The following is a 22,456-nucleotide window of genomic DNA, read 5'->3' as shown; positions in this document are numbered from 1 at the left end:
ATATTGTAAACTTCTCTTAAAAGGAATTTGGTCAGATGAAATACAAATGAAAGTGTAAGCAGGGACAAAAATTGTAATAAAAAAAACAAATTCAAAGTATTCAAAGGCAAAAAATGCTTTACATCCTAATTACAATGACAAAATGGCTTTTTATATGAAGCGGGATGCAAACTACTAATAAAGGGGAATGAGGGGTAAAAAAATAAATTCTTTGATTAATGTATGTGATGAATGAAACAAAACAAAAAAAATTCATGAGTCTCAAGTCATTCTGCAGAAGTCTGTGATTATGTTTATCCAAATATGATGAAATATGTCAAATATATGACACTGATAAATAATATAAAGTAATGGCTACTGATGAACTATCCTACTGCCAGCTGCCTAAGCACTCTTCAAGGTTGTGTAAGACACAATGTCCATATAACTAACTATCTGGGTACTATCATGATTAATGTAACCGATATATAACTATTGGTACAAATACACCAGAACCCTGTTAATGAAGTCCTTCCCAAGGAAATCAGTGTTTTGAACATAGTTCCAAATGAATCAATAATAAGCAAGGACACCAGAGGACACCAGGAGGGTTCCAGATTGACAGGGTTTCAGTACATACTTAAATGGGAAAGTTTGTCCTGGAGGGGAGGGTTCCAGATTGACAGGGTTTCAGTACATACTTAAATTGGAAAGTATGTCCTGGAGGGGAGGGTTCCAGATTGACAGGGTTTCAGTACATAGTTAAATGGGAAAGTTTGTCCTGGAGGGGAGGGTTCCGGATAGACAGGGTTTCAGTACATATTTAAATGGGAAAGTTTGTCCTGGACGGGAGGGTTCCAGATTGACAGGGTTTCAGTACATACTTAAATGGGAAAGTTTGTCCTGGAGGGGAGGGTTCAAGATTGACAGGGTTTCAGTACATACTTAAATGGGAAAGTTTGCGTTTATTATTAAGGAACTGGCCAACAGTATACAGACATGAACATTATACCAAACATGAAACATGCTACTCTGCAATACTTGGTTGTAAAAAGAATATAAAGGTAGGAAAAGATCTGTGAAATCTGATCAACTCTCAACACATGATGGTTGGTCCAAGTCCTTCCCGGTTGGTGATTTTCAACAACAGTACATGATCATGATCATAATCACATGTAGACAAAGGTGGCAACAGTTCTGCCTCATGTTCATGCTCTCAACTAGCTAGCAACATAGGCAACTTCTATGAAACTATTACAACCCAGAATTTCTTAAACATGCTAAAACTTAATAATATTTATTGACATTGTTCAACAAGAGCTGCAAAACGCACATGAATTTATATATTCTATATGAAGACAATTAAAACCTCAGCAATATACTGATTGCACACTTCCCCACTACACTACAATTGGTTGGCAATACAAATTTGTACTATACCTTTTCACACAAATATATATACACAAAGAAATAAGTTAAGCACCCCTGGAAATAATTCATGCTGAAATATTTGCAACAAATGTTAATTTTGTGATGAATATGTAAAGAATGATGTTCCATCGAAATGATGAACAGTACAACTGTGACGACATGCACGTGCAGCATGCATGTTTCAACATGCAGTATCTGTACACCACAACTGTGGGTATTTAACGTCACTGTCTTGCATTGTTGAAGCAGTATATGTGAACATGGCACGATGAAGGTTGTCAGAGGCGTATAGATGGGTGTTACTTGTATGCATCGCACAGGCATGGCCGGTGAAAGCTTAGGACATCAACAAGGTTTTCATTTTACGGTAATTAACAGACTGGTTTGCCCATTTTTTTGTACCAATTCTGTACAGGATGGTCAGGAAGATATCCCATGGTCAGGAAGATATCCCATGGTCAGGAAGATATCCCATGGTCAGGAAGATCTCCCATGGTCAGGTAGATCTCACATGGTCAGGAAGATCTCACATGGTCAGGAAGATCTCACATGGTCAGATCTCACATGGTGAGTAAGATCTCACATGGTCAGGAAGATCTCACATGATGTCAAGGTGAGGACATAGCCCTGCTTCAGCTTGAACGTCATCAACCATTTGCAACATCTCCTGTTCTGAAGTGCCAATAAACGGAATCAACGAAAATCTGAAAATAGGGGGTAGTGAAGTCTAGGAGAGTATTCAAGCATCGTTCCTTGCCAATAGTCATCATAGATGTCGTTTAACATGGGGTTTGGCCCAGACAGGATGGCATCTGAGGACTTGGCAACGAGTGCACCAGTCCGATGAAGCAGGTTTCCGCTCCATGTCACGAATGGCGGATTGGGAATTGTGAGGCATACAAATACGGCCACCACACCCAGGAACCTATGACCCCAGTATGGTACAGTTTAGGTGATGGTTTGGGGTTGTCTGTCACACAATTGTAATCTGGATCTTGTCACCTTCCAAGGAAACCTTAATAGTGATCGGTACATCCGAAACGTCTTCTTACACACCCCATTCATTTTTCTGAAGTTTCAATGCCAACACTCATAGGGCCAGTTATTGTAAAATATACAGGGCGTGCTTACTTTTTGTTTGTGTATATACTTTACTCAAATCACAATTTAACCGTGTCCTTAATTGTGACCACCTTACAGATCAATTTGTATAATTGCAAATATTTCCATGAATAGAAATGCATACTGACTGTGAAGACATGGAATGGGAGGCCACATCAGATCTGTCAGATAGCTTTGGTGCAACACTACCGACTGACATACTGTTTCATCTAATGTTCAAACATTGAAAAATCATCCATTCCAGCATAAAATGTCATCCAAAGCACTGTAGCAAAATACATCCATATTTGTAAGCATATCTGATATGGTAACCACCTGGAAGGGAGTTTCTTGCATGTTCAGAAGTTCAATAAACCCATAAAATCACCTTGTTATTTACAAAATTGCCTCACATTAACTTGACAGCTGTTGATGACCCGTAATCCTAAATGCAGTTCACATGAGCAAACTGTTAATCAAATGCATGGGTAACCATGGTAACAGACACATACACGCCAGATCTGTCATTCTCCTCACACACAAGAATGTCTAATAGGTGACTCGTGTCAATCAAACTTCTTTTGCAACCTTTTCTTGAAAACAACCGGTAGCAGAGAGAGGATAGCTAATGCCGCTAGTACAATCATAGAGGTCCATGACACAGCGTCCCCTGACGAGGTCAACTTGTACAAGGTAGTTCCTGCCTGGACTGCTACGAAGGAAGGGGGAGCAACTCCTGCAACATCGAGGTCAAGTAAATAATCAGAAAAGTATTACTTCTATATTCTGGTGAAAGCAAACATTCACCATAAAAACATTTGGCATTCACATTGCTTACTTTCATCTCATCCATATCTATCTCCCTGCATCTACCCACACAAAAACATGTGTAAACTAAGAAATATATAGAGTCTGGCCACAGCATGAATATGGTAGTGACAGCTTTAGCCATACGTATTCAAGCAAACATAGCAGTGGACACCAAGTATGGGCTTCATACATTGTACCCATTGAAGAATCAAACCAGAGCCTTTGACCTGTTCAACAGTTGAGTTAAACATGAAACGCCTCACTGGTCCGTGTTGATTAACACAATTACTAATTCACTGAAAGCTTGGCATGCATACTAAAATCCCATTGACACATGACACCTTTTTTATGGAGAGCAACTTCTTTTAGCCTTTGTACATTTCCAAGCTACTTCTTGCTCATTATCAGGTGAATAGATAACATAATCACAAGGCCAATGCCACAGGATGAATGTACAAAGATATAATCTCATTGTAAGCATTGTCCTTGATGCCCCAGTGAGCAATAAGACATTATAATGCTGCAATGCTGCATACATGGTATATCATGTGGAGACATGCCACTGCAGTAACTACATCCAACACACAAACACAACTACATTCACTGCTCATGTCTTGGAGGTGAGGTGAGGTGAAATGAGGTTCAAGATTACTGCACTTATATAGCGACGTGCATGCACGTGTATGTGTGTGTGTGGCTGCTTGTACTAGTCCGGACTGTTGCCGATTTAAAGTGCTAGCACACTGAGATACCATGCCGCAGTTTAACATGAATACCCCACTCAGACACAGTATACTGACTCCGAGCCGACCAGTCCTTGTTTTAGCCCCTTAATGCCGAGCACCAGTCAGGGTAACAACAAGTACCATCTTTTAACGTCTTTTGGTATGACGCGGCTGGGGATCGAACCCCGAACCTTCCTCTCTCCGGGCGGACGCTCTACCTTTAGACCACGGAGGCGGTCCCATGACCATGACCAGCTAAGGGACACAACTCTGCACTGTGAATTGCAGCACCTCAGATGACTGGACCATGCATGAGTGGACAGTGTGACCAACTGGACCTGAATACAGGAAGGTACACAGGGACCCTGCAGTGACTGGACCATGCATGAGTGGACAGTGTGACCAGCTGGACCTGGTTACAGGAAGGTACACAAGGACCCTGCAGTGACTGGACCATGCATGAGTTGACAGTGTGACCAGCTGGACCTGGTTACAGGAAGGTACACAGGGACCCTGCAGTGACTGGACCATGCATGAGTGGACAGTGTGACCAGCTGGACCTGGTTACAGGAAGGTACACAAGGACCCTGCAGCGACTGGACCATGCATGAGTGGACAGTGTGACCAGCTGGACCTGGTTACAGGAAGGTACACAAGGACCCTGCAGTGACTGGACCATACATGAGTGGACAGTGTGACCAGCTGGACCTGGATGTAGGAAGGTACACAAGGACCCTGCAGTGACTGGACCATGCATGAGTGGAAAGTGTGAATAGCTGGACCTGGTTGTTGGTTGGTTTGTTGTTTAACGCCGCACTCAGCAATATTCCAGCTCTATGACGGCGGTCTGTAAATAATCGAGTCTGGACCAGACAATCCAGTGATTAATATCATGAGCATCGATCCATGCAATTGGGATCGATGACATGCATCAACCAAGTCAGCGAGCCTGACCACTCGATCCCATTAGTCGCCTTTTACGACAAGCATAGTCACCTTTTGCTGAAGACCTGTTCTACCCCGGAATCTTCACGGGTCACACATCACTGGAAGCTAAACCTGGATACAGGAAGGTACACAAGGACCCTGCAGTGACTGGACCGTCAATGAGTGGACAGTGTGACCAGCTGGACCCGGATAACAAGGACCCACCTATAAAGGTTCCCCAGAAGAAGGGTGAGAGAGGCACATCGATGACTGGGGCGGTGATGTTGATAAACCAGTTAGGGAGGAATGGAGTGATTCGCAGAAAGATCATGTAGTTGAGCAGGTGTTCACGGTTCTTTTCGACCTGAAAACAAACAGTATCATGGAAACTGTACTAAGATTCATCACAACAAAACCATTACACTTTATACTGTCTGTATTGTTAGGACTTAACCTAATTTCAAATCAGCAAAATTAATGCATTCAGGTCAAATGTAACAGATAAACATTCTCCACACAGATCCTCCACATGTAACACAGTATACTACATACAGACATTCCTGAAAATAGTTGCACAATGTGTTTGAGCAAGGTGACTCACATGTGACCTCCACTGGGCCACTCTCTGGGGGATGTACTTCTTTACCAGCCTTCTTCCAACCAAGTAGGACAACAAATAACAGAAGGAAGCACCAACAGCAGATGCCTGGGGAAACAAGAAGGAGAAAATGGTTTCCATTTCCTGCAAACAGGTGTTAACACATGTTGTATCTTGTAATAACAAAGACAAGCAGCCATAAGATGTACTTCTCAACCAGTGTGAGTTAGGACAGTTCCAGACGGATTTCTGGGTCTGCTTGCACAAAGCGATCTTAGTGCTAAGATTATCTTAACTCCCATACTTTAACATAGGCTTACAATAGTCTTAGCGCTAAGATCGTTTTGTGCAAATGGTGCAGAGAGACAATGTCGGATACTTTGAGAGAACTGGTTGTACAGTGTTGTAGGCCTTGTCAGACCAGGGCCAGCTATAAGTGTATAAGGTACAACTACACCATCTTTTGGTTATCAGACAATGTAGACCATGACCTGGCAGTAAATAAGTGAGTTCAGATTAACACTGCTATTTCAGTTAATCAGCTTTGAGGTGGGGGTCACTAAGGCATGTTGGTTGTTAACCATGTTACCTACTCCGGTCAGACAGACCAAAGGTCAGATTCATGAATGGATTGCAACCAATGCAGACGTGGACTATTAGAAGAAATAAATGTTTATCTTAGTTCACTTGCAACTGCATGAAAAAGAAAACACAAAGTCCCAACATAGAGTCACATTTATGTTTGAGGAAAGTTACAGTGACTTACAGACAAATAACTAACAATGAAGCAAAATGAGTGTTATTCTGATTACAGCAATCGGGTTACCACAGTGAATACTGGCACTGCAGTTGCCAGCCCACCTGGCTTACTGAGAGGCATCTACTGGGTTACCTTTATGTACAGTGATATACTCACCAGACAAACACCAAACAGAGCAATGTAGTAGGAGAAGAGATAGCCGCAGATTATGCTGAGAAATATAGATCCTGGTATAGCAAATGTTTGTAAACTGAACAATGGTTAAGGATCACTAGGGACACTTGCATCTGACAGACATGTACAGTTTTCATGTCATTCGAACAAAAGTGGCAGCCATGTATCACAGAGTTTCAATTTCTGATGTAGGTGAAGCGTGTTCAGACAGCCATTTCTAAATGTTACATGGATATGAGTTGCTTGCTCTTCAACATTATAATCACCAGTACAGAATGTGCAACATCTGATAGTAAAAGAAATAGAATTTTCCACATTCCATAAACATGTTCTAACTAACCCGTCATCAAAAAGGCCATGATCAAACACTCTAATAACAAGAGATGATTTGAAATAAATGTGCAGAATACAAGAGTGAGCGAGTGAGTATAGTTTTACGCCGATTTTAGCAATATTCCAGCAATACCTTGGCAGGGGACACCAGAAATGGGCAGAATACAAGAAATGAGGAAGTTCAATTTGCACTTTTGTTTTTTTTAGCATTCAAAATGAACAATATTGTAAGTATCTGCTATTAGTGTCTGTTTCAGGCCAGCTGCTGCTAGTACACTTCACATACTGCATCAGTGGGTGGAATCAGTGGGTGGAAAGGATACAATATATACATGACGAAAACTCCAACTAAAACTTGGTAAAAATATCTGTCCTTGTATCTTGACAAAACTCTTCCCAAATTTTTCGCATCATCAATATCTCTAGGTAGTTTAATATACTGAACTTCATCTCTGAAACAGAAAAAAGTGCATAATACATGTAATAGAATTCATAGATATTACGTAACCACAATATTACATTATCTCCAGTATTATCAAATACCAGGATATCATTTCAACTTTGTGTGACGTTTTGGTATTAGTGGCTGATACCTTTATCAAGCAAATTGTGAGAAACTCTACCGAAGTAGGAATTTATAAGTCGGTCTTGTCTTCACTGATAATACAGCTCTTTAATGTACTTGAAGATAGTAACAAAGCACACATCGTATCCAGTGTCACATAAGTTTACGAACCTACCAGCTTCGATAAGGCTTCAAATGTTATTACCATAAAACAGCAGTGTCAGTTGTTAAACTATGCCACCACCTGACCTGGATATTTACCACTCTCACATCACACACCAATTTCTATTTACACAGCCCTACACTAGAACATAAAAATACAAAAACAGGCTGCTCACCTTACCTGAATATGTTTAAGAGAAAAATTCATAATGTTCTCCCAGTTACATACAGTGAAAGCTCAGTAGCTTGCGGAAGGGGAAGTCTTTCTGGGACAACTGAAAGTCCTCCGCAGTTCATGACAAGCAGAACAGTGAAATTGAACATGCCGATCAAGAATAAAACAAGCAGTGTTACTGCAACAAGTTGCTGACGCGATACATGCATAGTCAATACCTACACACAAAATCTTCTCATCCACCATTCCAAACTGTCTATACTCTGACCGGTCCCAACAACTGACAGTACAGGGTCTTACCTTGACCTACAAAACCAGGGGTACCGCGGACACCCAAATACTAATTTCAAGGGCCCTATCAGGAAATATGAGGCTCCTGTAAATTCCTATACTATAAGATCTAATAATTACTTTAATTACAGGAGGTTTATATTTCTTGTCAAGAATTTGATACAATGAACATTATTGTGCATCCCTCAGGATGCAAATATATTTTTTTCTTCATCCATTCTATATACTTGTGCGTACTGGACACACAATTCTGTGTCATGTAAAACCCTGCCATATAACAGCATCAAAGATCCTACATGTAAATATCAACAATATTTGCACAGCTACTTGTCTGCATGTGCAGTCCCCGATGCCTTACCATCAGGACCGTGCTGGAAGCATGGACTTACTATTGGCTGGACTAACAAGTACATGTACATGCAAAGTCCAATCAAATTGGTGTAATGACATCGACATCCGGTTCGTTAAATGAGCTCAATTGCAAGATTGCAAAGCATGTGTACTGCCAAATTTGCGTCAACAGATATTTTCCAAATTATTTTTCAAGTTTTTAATCAAGGTTCTTACGTAATTTGATGCACTTTGTGAAGTGAGACCCGTTTTGCTTCCATATAGATTTTGATTATCGATCTTGACTGGGTGTCAACATTTTGTTTGAAGTAATTGCAAGTGATATGAGAAGTGGATTCTGATTGGTCAATAGGAGGGACATAGAAGGGACATAACTCGTAATAGCCACTGGTGGCACTATGATCAAGCCCATAAATTCCAGTCCATTTCAGCAAGGGTGGAAACTGGACTTTTACAGTCAGTTGACCCCTTGCCTTGGGAAGATGTCAGTTTCTGAGAAGATGTAAATGATGCAGCATTCAAGACCGATGCCAGATAAACCGACATGGACATAAGTTCACTTGACTTTCAGTCAGGTGAGCTGAAAGTAAACATTGGCATACATCTCAAATAGTGGTGTTAGTGCATTCCTTCCCACAACAGATGATGTGCTGAGCAAGCCATATTCACTCAAAAGGATCTACTCGTGGCAAGTGAGCTAGTTAGGCAAAAACACATATTTTGTTGATTAAAGGTATGAACCAAAATATTTTTTTAACACAATATATTTTGTTGTTGCTGACAATGCATTTTTTTCAATAGTCTGAAGCAGAATTACTTTTTTCAAGCATTTTCTGGAACAATTTATTTTCTTAACGTAAAATCACAGCCCCAACCACAAGAACATCAAATGGTGAGTCCCTAACTGAGACTTGGGCTTTGCCCAGTATGTGTCAGCTTTATTGTTCACAGGAGCCCACACATTTAAGGTGTGACTAAGGGATGCTACTGTGTACAGTGGATGGTGTGACTAAGGGATGCTACTGTGTACAGTGGATGGTGTGACTAAGGGATGCTACTGTGTACAGTGGATGGTGTGACTAAGGGATGCTACTGTGTACAGTGGATGGTGTGACTAAGGGATGCTACTGTGTACAGTGGATGGTGTGACTAAGGAATGCTACTGTGTACAGTGGATGGTGTGACTAAGGGATGCTAATGTGTACAGTGGATGGTGTGACTAAGGGATGCTACTGTGTACAGTGGATGGTGTGACTGAGGAATGCTACTGTGTACAGTGGATGGTGTGACTAAGGGATGCTACTGTGTACAGTGGATGGTGTGACTAAGGGATGCTACTGTGTACAGAGGATGGTGTGACTAAGGGATGCTACTGTGTACAGTGGATGGTGTGACTAAGGGATGCTACTGTGTACAGTGGATGGTGTGACTAAGGGATGCTACTGTGTACAGAGGATGGTGTGACTAAGGGATGCTACTGTGTACAGTGGATGGTGTGACTAAGGGATGCTACTGTGTACAGAGGATGGTGTGACTAAGGGATGCTACTGTGTACAGTGGATGGTGTGACTAAGGGATGCTACTCTGTACAGAGGATGGTGTGACTAAGGGATGCTACTGTGTACAGAGTATGGTGTGACTGAGGGATGCTACTGTGTACAGAGTATGGTGTGACTAAGGGATGCTACTGTGTACAGAGTATGGTGTGACTAAGGGATGCTACTGTGTACAGAGGATGGTGTGACTAAGGGATGCTACTCTGTACAGTGGATGGTGTGACTAAGGGATGCTACTCTGTACAGAGTATGGTGTGACTAAGGGATGCTACTGTGTACAGTGGATGGTGTGACTAAGGGATGCTACTGTGTACAGTGGATGGTGTGACTGAGGGATGCTACTGTGTACAGAGTATGGTGTGACTAAGGGATGCTACTGTGTACAGAGTATGGTGTGACTGAGGGATGCTACTGTGTACAGAGTATGGTGTGACTAAGGGATGCTACTGTGTACAGAGGATGGTGTGACTAAGGGATGCTACTGTGTACAGTGGATGGTGTGACTAAGGGATGCTACTGTGTACAGAGGATGGTGTGACTAAGGGATGCTACTGTGTACAGTGGATGTTGTGACTAAGGGATGCTACTCTGCACAGTGGTTAGTACCAGATGGACTCAAATCTTGAAATTAGTCTGCCATACAAATGTAATAAATGCTGTTTCAAGTTAATAAATGCTAGATTTAGTGATTAGTATATTACCCTGGGATTCAAAACTGGGATTAACAACAATATCAAAAAATAAGCATGAAAAATAAGGGATCATAATTATGGTGTTAAAAGTCCACGCATTAGCATGTTTAGGGCGATCTACTGGTAATCCAGGATAAGTTGAAACAACTCACAAACTGTGTTTGGGATAAACAGGCGGTGCAAGAATTTGGACAAACATATTTGGTTTGGTACAGGTAGAGAGGGTGTCCACATGTCATGCACATGCAGGTCATGACAAGGAAACCGACAACGCTCCTGTGGACACATGTTGCTCATAAGACTATTAAGTCGATGCCATGCTATGATTATCCAGTTATCACCATACATATTCAGCTTGCAGTATTACGTTTACAGTATGCTGAAACCTCATAAACACTGACATGGGATTAATTAAGGAACATGTCACAGAGTCAACTATCTCTATGTTAAGGTCTCAACCTTCACAATCATTTCAAGAATGCTGTGACACTATTCATTACTGCTCCCTGGGGTAATAAAAGTATTCCATTTTTACAGCACATGAATTCCCTTCATTGCCACAATACTTCTCAGTTGTTGTGATCTAATCTTGCAGATTTGCTGTCACCATTTTCGGTCATCAGGTATCTCACTTACAATTGGATGCTATTGAACTCGCCACTAGAACTCGCTAGCCGAGACAGGACACGCCCATATCCATCATACTACCACCCGCTACCCCTTCTTTCACAATGGTACAGTGGGCAGACCTCATACATAGTCATACAGGGTTTATTGTCAGGTCAAATCTCAACTTATCCTGGCTTACCAGTACATTCAAATACTACATCAGCACATCTGAAACTCCCCAGCACCAACCTAAATATTGTTTACTGAAAATGTTATGTTTTTTGTTGTTTCCAAGTGAACACTAGCACTTCTAACAAAGGCAACATGCAGCAAAACAAGGGTTACAAATGGCAGCATGCCAAGTCAGACAACAAGCTAGGTCACGGGTGTGCAGCACATATACAAACCTTACACAACCTTGTTGAAGGACGGCAAAGATGGGCTTATAGGGACAAAGTACTCACTGATCCAGCTTCGGGAAGTTGAGATACACAACTCCCAAAGCTAGCAACGATGCCAGGAAAATGAGTCCGAGTATGAGGAATGACTTTGTGCTACTCCCCTCTGATGCATGGCGTGCCCGTCGGTTCGCCCCAGAGTCAGTCTCATCTGTGGAGTAGCCTGCAACAGTCACAACACATCGGTCAATCACAACCTGCTCCACTGCCTCCATAACATCATCACTTCAGAACAAATAGTGTCTGAAGCTGACCCAGTTGGGTGGGTGGATGCATTTTCATGACCACTCATCATTAATGTTAACCAGTTGGTTTATCTTCTTAGCAATGAACACATTGACTCAATTAGCTGTGTGCATGATGAGGACTATTAACAACAAACGTTTACTAGACGTGATGAACAGAAATTATTTTTTCATAACTGGAAGTTGGAAATTTGTTCTGATCTGTCTGAATATGTATTTTCATCTATGTTTACCAGTAACATGTTTACAACAAGTTTTCAGTCAGATTTAGTAAACAAGCAAGGATAGCAGTTTTCCTTGGTTCACTAGCCTTGGACCAGCAGGTTAGTGTTTATGTCAAAATGTATCTTGGGGAAGGAGGATGGATGGACATATGCATAAGCTGAGGTGGGACAGAATTGGCCAACTTGTAGCAAAAGCAGCTTCGTTTCAGTTTGGTCAGTCACTCCTCCGGAGTTCATTGGGACAATTATGCACAGGAAAACTTCATGGCATGGAGAGTAGGCTTTTCCAGGCACAAAACGTGGAAAAACACAGCCAATATAAACATGATTAACAGTATTGAAAGGTAATGAAAGGATTGGCTGACATCATTTCTCAATGATAAGCATAAGTGCAATGGAGTGCCACTTTTTCTGTGCCAGTGCAAGATTGTAACTGAACAAGCTCTGCGGGGACTCAATCTTGTGGCGCAACACAAGCTGGGTGTGAAAATAAACAACATCCATGAAGAAGAAAGGCTATGCATGACAACGACTTACTTGACTTACCCTAAACATGCTTAAAGAAATGTCTTACGAAATCTGAAATAATACAATCCTCATAATTTTCAAAATAATATAGCAGATATCTTCTACAAATCATGGTAATTTTTCCCTCAACCATGATAAAAATATGATCAACAATAATAATAATTAATATGTGGGATCATTTTTTAGGATTTCACATTGTTCATGTGGAAAATGCTATCATAGAATATCACTTAAGACAGTAATGATTTCAAACACTGTATTTGCCATAAGCATCAGTAATGATCGAAATGAGTACCCGTAATTATACTCTCTAGTTGCAGAAACCAAAGTTTGCCCAATATCTATGAAATGAATAATCTACTATCATGTCTATCTTGGACACAGTGTCCACTAGGCTTCTGTAGTATTCCACGGCTGGCCACAACAGGACCATCCAAATACATGCTGCACCACCCCGACTGGTCAGTGAGGAGTCTACCCACCCATGTTTCACTGTGCACAAACAAAGGGTCCAGACATTATAACCTAGTTCAGCTTTCGTTGTGCAGTGTGTTATTTGTGCTAAAGACTTGGCAAACCTGGGTTGAGTTTTTATCTCTTACCAGTTACTTTGCTAATCACAAATCACTGAACATGCTGAATCAGCAAAATTTCAACAAATCACTGCAAATTTCACACCTCAAGTTTGGATGAAGGAGACTTAAATAAGATATATAAAAAGTGTGCTTTAAATGCAGGCTAGAATCTACACAAGTATTGTATTCTTGGTTCCCACAGACTTTTCAAGTAAACTGCAAAATACTCGTCTGACAGTCTAACATACCAGATGAGCTTGTCATGGTGGTCGATACTGTTTTCACTAGAACACCCTGGGCAATACACTGCACATGTATGAGGAAGATTACTATGTTTAAGTACTCACTGAACATACAGTAAGCATGGTTATTAGAAAATAACAAGCACATAACTTGACATGCTGTAAAGGCCCTGACAATTATTTTTCATGTGCAGTTCCATTCAAGTTATTCCTTTTTCATCATGTTACTTGTTCAAGTTCTTGGTCAGATAACATAAGCCATTAACAGCAGATAAAAAAACATTGCGTCTTACAGTTGGCCATATTTATATGTGTTCCTAAATAACTAACAACTAATTGTAATGGTGATAATGCTGACAAAGTTCAACATGGTGACTTGCCCCTTGCTTTGTGATAACCTGGAAGTGGCCACTGGGAGTTTGTTGATCGAGTGTGAGCACACAACATGTTTACCTCCCGGCCTGGCAGTGTGAATGTGTAACAGGTCAATGTACACAGAGCAGGTACAATCTCCTGAAGGGGGTGGAGCAGTCAGTGCTGCTGTATGTGCTATTCTCATCAGTATTAATCAAACATATTGTCTTGCTCTGCTCCGTCATGAATACCCCAGCTTGTGCACTGTTTGTGACCGCTATTCTTCCGTGTACAAATGAAGCATGTCCTTCCTTATTTTTCTACCTCATAATAAGTTTTAATCTCACTCAGAAATTGACATCAGATCAATGTCCATAATAACTGCCTGCCCGTGGCTGGTAGCTTTTCTGTAGGGCTGCATGAAATTTTCTTCCACCTGCCGAACTATCTCTGCAGAGAAGTTTTATCATAATTCTTCAAAGTAAATGTTTGCATTATTTCAACTGAATCAAGATGTGGTATGTCTCATATTTTTCGGGACTTTTCAATGTTTATAATGTCTGATTGCGGAGTGAGTGAGTGAGTGAGTGAGTGAGTGAGAGTGATTTCAATGTTTAAAATGTCTGATTGCGGAGTGAGTGAGTGTGTGAGTGAGTGAGTGAGTGAGTGAGAGTGGTGTTTAATGCTGCTATGGAAAGTATTTTATTCACATCACAATGTGTTAATTTGATGTAGGAGGAAGCCTGAAGTGTTGCAGATGGATAAGGTGCTTACAAACCAAGGTGGTCGATTCAGGCAATAGAACCTTCTTGTTATCTTTTCTTCCATGTGAGACATGGAACTTGGCACATGGGTTTTCAGTTGGTATATTCCCTGTGATAATATCAGCACAAAAACAACTGAGAAATGGTGACCTTACCATCACCAAGGTTGGATACTGATAAATCTCTATCAACATTTTGAGACAAAGTTGAAATTTTGAAATTGTCATCATGAATACATTTGTCAAACAGGTTACCATGGTTACAAGGGTTAGGACAGGTTACCATGGTTACAAGGGTTAGGACTACATGTTGTTATGGCTCTAGTAGTCTCTACAGGAAGGGGTTAAAATGTAGTGGGTCAGTGTCACCAATGGGATATGGGAATATGATTGATGCTTGATCCACACTCACTCACCCATACATACCACAAAACAACAGTTAGAAAGCAGCAGCAGACGGTGCAGAACGTACATTGAAATCACATCACATGACAGACAGAACATTCCTTCACACCTGGTACAAGAACGGTCAGCAACCCAGGTAAGCAACAATATACATGATATAATTCAGTAGTGTCTACACCCAATATCTATATATGCTACATGGAGCATGCCTAGCCATGCTGAAGCACGTATTTGTATATCTGCTATACCATGTACCCTCTCTGTGACCGACACGAGCTGCACAAACAATAGGAATGTTATATATCTAACACTGTTTCCACTGTTTACAAAGTAGTATTTCTTGATTATATTTACAACTATGGCATCAAATTTGGGGCAGATAAAGTAATGATACTTATTTTCACTTTTTTATCGCCCTTCATTTTATCCATTCCTACACATCCTGTTTCAATTAAAACTTTTTCATGTTAATGAGAACTACATCAGAACCTGGCTGATGTAACACAAAATTGATTCAACGTTACTTCTGTAAGGTAGCTTTCAGTGAGAGATACTGGATCTATGAGCGGCATATCACATCTGGTACTATTGATGGGTGGACTCATATTTCCATCTATATTTCAGGGTATGGGTTAAAGCTAATGATGTGTTAATCATGGTAATTACTTTGAGACATTTATTTTATCATGATCATTCAGATGATGTTATTACTTATGGATAAGGTATCGGAAACATTGATACGTTGGTGAAATGGTACTTATATTACTTATCTTTTTAGGAAATGTAAGTGTTCACGAGGGGTCAATGACCCTGCCAGCACTTATCCTATGTATCACTTGGTTTACAGATCTACACAAGTCTTTTCTTATTTGAACCACAAATGACCCACCAATTGATAAATTTAAATAAAATAATTAAGGCGAACCTCCACAATACATCACTAAAAAAGATCTTTTAAATGACACGATACCTCCCTGTGTGATGATCTGACAACATCGGAGTAGAAGGTTGTGGCAGATAAACCCTGAGTAGACTTTTACTATACAATCAACATGAAGGATGCACAGGTTCTCGAGCTAATCAGATGTCAGCTTCCTAAAAACAATTGTTTACTACGCTGATTTAAAAATGTCAATTTTAATAAATGAAAAATCCACACAGAACACAAATATTTGTTTGGTGGTATTCTCGTTTTGCCATGACGCTCAGCAACAACAGAGTGTATAAAATATCCACAATAATATGAGGGCAAGGCTTTAATCATTTACATTCAGCATGGGCTCATTAACTTTGTTTTTGAGATACAGAAATTAGATATGCTGTCTAAATGCTTTGTTCATCTGTACTGAGAAGTTAGAAGCCTTGATTCTGATCATGCTGGTCAGAAGTTCCCTTGCTGCGACCTCCTAAGAGATGTCAGATCTTCATGCAGAGGTGTACTGCATCAGAGTAACAGAGTTTAGAAGATTGCCAACTAACTACACATTAAAGAGATTACTATGAAAAACTCAAGTGAACTTTCATTTTATCACCTGGCAATTAAAAGCCTAATTATGGTAATCAACTGGTAACAAATGGTAATGTGTTATGATGCCAGTTATTCTTGTAACTTTTTAGTTAAAATGTTTGAAATACTAACAACAAACAGGCTATACATATGAAAAAGAGCTTAATCTGGTTATCAATTTCCATCCATAACATGCTGGTGTTTAATAGTACTAGCACCACATATCAATTAAGCATGTTAAGTGCATTGATCACAAATGTATATACAGTCACATTGTCATTGGCAAGAGGCATGCTTTATTTGTTCGAGTGTTTACCCATGCAAAGAAAATGATGCAAAAGAACATCAGAATATAATCAGCTGAATTCAAAATGTTCAGTTCTGTTTATATTTTTTAAAGCTTTTCTAACAAAAAACATCTGATCCCTCTTTGATAAATTCAATAATCTTATCATTTATTATCAGCAATGCTTGTCTATACGGGAACTGGACAATCCCTACCCCTGGAGATCCCTCCCCATTTGGTGGGGGGGGGGGAGAGGGGGGCTGACTCAAACACAAATGTTGGATAACCCGAACTCACTTGTACCTGATCAACTGGATGAATCCGAACACATGGAAACTTTATGCGAAGTTCAACATCACAGGCATCTGAAACTTTGGTCTGTAATAACCAGGCCACATGAAGATGACTAGAATCGGACTAGAATCATATGTCACAACTTGTGTCAGACACTGATTTGTTAACTAGTAATTCACAAATCACCAATGAATGTTTATAAATATATAATGAGTGAGTGAGTATTGTTTTACGCCGCTTTTAGCAATATTCCAGCAATATCACGGCAGGGGACACCAGAAATGGGCTTCACACACTGTACCCATGTCGGGAATCGAACCCGGGTCTTCGGCATGACGAGCCAACGCTTTAACCACTAGGCTACCCGGCCGCCCCCAAACATATAAAGATTGTTTGAAATGTATAATGAATGTACGGGCCTTAGTGAATTTAAAGTGCGCAAAATGTTTTAATGTGTGAAAATTGTGCTATGAAAAAAATGCTATTAAAGTCTCTATGAAAGTGTATGCCAGAATATGTGAATTTAGCATGTTTAGTGCTGTGAATAAATGTTCATGAACATATACTTTAGTCATTTTTACAATCCCAAATGATAAAAGCAATCCTGTTTCAGGCATCTTGCTTAAAAAAAATAGATGGGTACATGTCAATTTTGTCATCCAAATTTATATACAGGGGTCAACCAAATTTGTGCACTAGTCAGACAAATAAAGTATGAATGTTTCACGACACTTTACAGGTATGAATTTGATGGCAATTTTAGGTACTAGTTAGCCATTTTCAGTGGGTACAGATTGTCAAGTATCCATCTTTATACAGGTCTGGACACAACACCAGATTTCAGTGTGTATGTAAATTTCAGTGTCGCCTTCAAATTACTTGGAGTTTCAAACACTACCCTTGTATCATCATGATTTGCCATAGGCTTACTTTCACCTAGTAACACCTTGTATATCCAACAATACAGCAAAGTTTTGTTTTCAACAAATTTAGTTTACAATTCATTGCGATAAGACATCAGAAGATCCAGAGAAACCAATCAAATCATTACTGTGCTAGGTCCCCCTGACTGCTGTATTCAAACTTTAAGGTATGATCCATTTTTGAAATTTGAGAACTTTTGATGAAAGAAATAACAGATTAGTGAAGAACGCTTTCCATTTCTGCACTTTTAAAATTTACGGCATTTAACAGAGACAATGTGTCTAAAGGTTGCACTTGAAATATTGCCACCTGTTTGAAAATACACCATGGGTCAACTTCCTTGCCATGTGATTAACAGGTGTATGGTGATTTGAGTGTGATAATAACATACATTGTAATTTGAGGGCATCACTGAAACCTCCAGGCAAAGGTGCAAATGAAGAATTATATCCCTTTGAAAAAGTGAGTGAGTATGGTTTTACGCAGCTTTTGGCAATATTCCAGAAATATCACGGCAGGGGACACCAGAAATGGGCTTCACACAATGTACCCATGTCGGGAATTGAACCCGGGTCTTAGGCGTGACGAGCGAACGCTTTAACCACCAGGAAAAAGAGTTACCATTCTTTTCGTGCAAGTCAAAAAAAAAGTTTAATACCCAGTCATCTGAGTGTAGCATTGAAATTTCCGTCTGCCTTGAAATCTGATTGAGCGTCCAGGCCTGATAACGACAGTGACTGTCCTGTGTTTCCCCACCATTATTAGTTTTGTTTCTGGGGCCACATGTTGCGCCAGTATTCCTGTTCCGCTACTCACCACTGTGTCGTTAGTAGCTGTATCCCATGGAATTAAATTTACATTTAACACAACAAATTATTATCACAACATAAGCATGCTAGCACACACTGATCACTAACATCGCTCATTCACAGAAGCTGCCAAAAAGCACTCATGCATTTGCAGAGGATAGACTGAGAGAATGACAGCAGTGCTCGTTTCTACCACTCACTCAAATCATACTCGGACACATGGCGACTTGCATAACGTGATTTTGAATACTTCTGTCGTAATGGAGGCCTGGGTGTTGCGCCCAAAGGGCTTGCAGGCAGACTACCTTGAAAGGACGTCCCGCGATACTTAGCAGATACCGGTGTTCCTTCGTCTTCCATTTTTCTTTCCAATGATGTATCATTTCCGGTTATTATAAACTTCCGGTATTGTCGGAATATCCCGAGCTTCAATAATATTAAAAAACATCGGTATTTTTTCAGAAACGGATAGTTTATGGCCTACATGAATAAATTATTAGGAAAGCATGGGGATGTTGGGAATTATTTAGACGAGATTATTTCGTAATGCACTTCCGGTGAAAACATGGCTTCTTTGACAACATGACGCTTTTCCTTTAGAAACACTGTAGGTAAGACAGTTTGCAACTCTGTTGTGTTTTATAAAACGTGTTAATGAATGCATCTTTCGTGTAGAAAGTGGTATTTGTATTTATTGTTTACAACGAATTCATAATATGAACATAAGCAGGTGCGCTTAAATGGTTGAGCAAATGTTCAGACACAGTGTGATATCCCCAGTCATCCCAACCACAGGACCATGTAACTAATAATAATCATAATAAAAAAACTCGCCAAAAAAGTCGTAGACAAGGCCACCTTCGGCCTCGTCTGTTAGTTTGTTATTATTATCAATTACATGGTCCCGTTTTCCAACACACTGACCGGTTTCTACATCCAGTATACATGGTATGGCAAGCCGTTTTCACATTTATTACGGAATTACAGATATCTTCAATTGAATCACAAACAACCAGCATGGAGCATCATCTCTTCCCTTGACAGATGAACAAAACAGTTGACTGAAGGACGCTTTATACGGACAAATTTCACACAGAGATAAATTTATTCTTTGTGCGAGAGAACTTAAAGGGGCACTGATCTAACGCAATTCCCCGGGACTGGTTGTTGCCTTTGTTATTGTTTTTTCCCAGTGAGTACCCGGATGTAGAGCAGAAATCTAGACTAGCTCGCGACCTCTGTTGCGCCATTCGTAAGCGCATTAGTCACTTTTATGGATACCGGTAGTAATAAGAGCGTATGGTCACATTGATCAACAAAATGATATACAGTTTTCGAGATAATAAGGAAATGTATGCATCTTTGTGGGTAGCATCGGTAATGGTGACAAAGTTTTGATAAGTCACTTGCTTGGTAATTTTGCGATTTTCGTTTACACTATTTTGACTTGCAACACAAAGTAAATATTTCACCTGAGCATTGCTTTTTTTATACTGTGTATATTTTTTTACTGTCAAAATGTGTAACATATTTATTAAACGTCTAAATATTCAGTTATTTTACAAAGTGACTGAAAAACATTTCCATCTGTATTATTATGATAACGAATTCCAAACATTTTGATGTTTAATGTCATCACCAAGAGACTGAAAATGTTACGTTGAAAAGTACATTTCTATGTTGTTTGGCTTCTAATCCTACATAATAATCTGTTGTGATGTTTGTAGGCCCTTTTGATCGTCTTAATCAATCTGGACAGATTTTTTAGTCAAAATGACTGAAATATTTACACATTTTAAAAATTGCCTGAGAGAATCACATTTTACAAATTGACGGTAATCTATACACGCTTACAAAGGAAATGACCTGTGAAAACAACGTCTATCGCGCATTGAAGAAATTCCCAACCAAGACGTAGAAAAACAAGAACGAATCGGTTCAAATGAAGGAAAACAAAATGCAAATACCATAATTACAACTTACCAAATTTATGTGTATAAATAGGCAGCTTCCTTATTCGAGGAATGTATCCGCGAATATCTACACAAAGGAATAATATCCCACTTGTCTGCAGCTATACAAAATAACTTATTCGATGTCACTTGTCTCTTTAACTATCAAATATTCTAAAAGATATATATCGTTTCGGGTGTCAAGTCTCAAGGGTCGGCTGAGAAAGGCCACGTGACAACTATTTTCATTACGTCGACGGTTCCTAAAAAATCCATTGAGTTTGATAACAATGAGCAACCAATCAACGTATTATCAGTTAACCCTTTGAACAAATTGTATGTTGTTTTTACATCGGCACTTCAGGCCATGATATGAGTGTATTCCCTTTGTTTTAGTAAACCTAGACATGTAAACACTCACTTTTGACATATCCACTGTGCAAGATAACAGTGATTAATCAATCAACGTATTTTCTGTTAATCCTTTGATGACTAGGAACGATCCGTTGATTTACAAAAAAAGTAAATCAACTGATCATTCATCTCTTGCTGGGCTGCCACGTGCATATTACATAACCTCACTTCAAGCCTGGATTTAGATTGAATAATTACCCCAGACACAATAAATGCCAAATGAGAACCTTTGTCAGGTAATCTAAGTGGTGCTACCACTAATTGTACCTGTAATAAATTCATTAACTGAGCATCAAGTGAATGATGACAAATACACAAGTGTAGGGTTATACGAGAAAACGTGTATGACAACAAGGGAGTAGTAATCGTATTACACAATCCGAAATCCGAAAATGCTTTCACTGCATGGATACTTTCTTTAGTATTAAACTATAACCATCTGGGGTATTTCCAAATTACGACTTCCGATGAGCTCCGCCGTTCTTTTTGTCTGTTTGTTTAGGCTGAAGAAATCATTTAACATGCGCCCTTTGTCGAATCTTTATAGATCACAGTTAACCAATCAGTGTTTATGCAAAAATGCGTAAAACAAATATTGCCTCCAGCCTCCAAGTTTATTTAGCTGTCCTTGCAGACGGTAGCCCAGTCTCTGGTCACGCTCAGTTGCGTTGAGTATCATCCGGGTACTCACGGGGGAAAAAACAATAACAAAGGCAACAACCAGTCCGGGGAATGGCATTAGATCAGTGCCCCTTTAATTATCTACCCAACATATATTAGTTGTCTTCAATTGATCGAAAAAACATCATGTCATCGATTGATCACTGGTAATCTATCATCAAAGTGAAATATGTTAAAACTTCATTGTGTGATATGATTTTAAACTTTGTTTAAGAATTGACTCCAATACTTTGTGTTTATGGAGATATAAATGTAAAAACAAGTGTAAATACTTTGTAAATCCTCGTAGCATAAAGGAAAACCATACGGAAGTCAATTCTTATAAATACATACACAACATGACAAAAGCCTTTTACCTTATTTTGCAAAATTTCCATGTAGCCTATGCAGAAACTCCATGGGAATTTTGTAAAATTTCTGCTGATCTACACATTTACTCCACAGAATGTTTGAAAAATGTCTGAGTATGTACGCAAACACTCTGTGGAGCTACTATAGGGAGTCTCCGCGGATACTAATTGGGACTTTTATGGGAACCTGTTAGTTTTTACAATCC

General features: G+C 39.7%; 2 protein-coding genes across 5 annotated transcripts in view; one reads left to right on the top strand and one right to left on the bottom strand.

Moving 5' to 3' along the window:
- Positions 1 to 19,218, bottom strand: LOC139462578 (transmembrane protein 41B-like). 2 transcript variants are annotated; one of them, XM_071244416.1, is made up of 7 exons: positions 19,159 to 19,218; positions 11,704 to 11,860; positions 7,162 to 7,290; positions 6,488 to 6,581; positions 5,575 to 5,679; positions 5,199 to 5,337; positions 1 to 3,247 (listed from the first exon to the last, which is right to left on the bottom strand). In XM_071244416.1, exons 1-7 carry the CDS (start codon positions 19,211 to 19,213, stop codon positions 3,078 to 3,080), a joined length of 849 nt encoding a protein of 282 aa, XP_071100517.1. In that variant the 5' UTR covers positions 19,214 to 19,218; the 3' UTR covers positions 1 to 3,077. The 2 variants fall into 2 exon arrangements, with proteins under 2 accessions (XP_071100517.1, XP_071100515.1); XM_071244414.1 differs by having other exon boundaries at positions 19,054 to 19,215.
- A 195-nt stretch (positions 19,219 to 19,413) lies between these two features.
- LOC139462115 (polyglutamylase complex subunit TTLL1-like) overlaps positions 19,414 to 22,456 on the top strand; it is a 42,423-nt gene continuing 39,380 nt past the window's right edge. For 2 of the 3 annotated variants that reach the window (XM_071243622.1, XM_071243620.1), the window contains exon 1: positions 19,414 to 19,464. The gene's annotated coding sequence lies outside the window, so the exon portion shown is untranslated. The remainder of the gene's footprint in view (positions 19,465 to 22,456) is intronic. The other variant, XM_071243621.1, reaches the window with a different exon arrangement.

This window comes from Haliotis cracherodii, unplaced genomic scaffold, assembly GCF_022045235.1.
Source record: "Haliotis cracherodii isolate W230 unplaced genomic scaffold, xgHalCrac1.p SCAF_15, whole genome shotgun sequence".
NCBI classification, from domain to species: Eukaryota; Metazoa; Mollusca; class Gastropoda; order Lepetellida; family Haliotidae; genus Haliotis; species Haliotis cracherodii.
This window is presented reverse-complemented; position numbering and strand designations above follow the sequence as displayed.

Bases quoted from the DNA above. Each gene is read 5' to 3' on its own strand.
- LOC139462578 (XM_071244414.1), bottom strand. From the start codon at position 19,213: ATGGAAGACGAAGGAACACCGGTATCTGCTAAGTATCGCGGGACGTCC. The intron at 11,861-19,053 runs GTGAGTGGTAGA...TGACTGTTGCAG, and splicing joins TGTGTCCGAGTATGATTTGA to GCTACTCCACAGATGAGACT. The intron at 3,248-5,198 runs GTGGGTCCTTGT...TCGATGTTGCAG, and splicing joins CTTCTGGGGAACCTTTATAG to GAGTTGCTCCCCCTTCCTTC.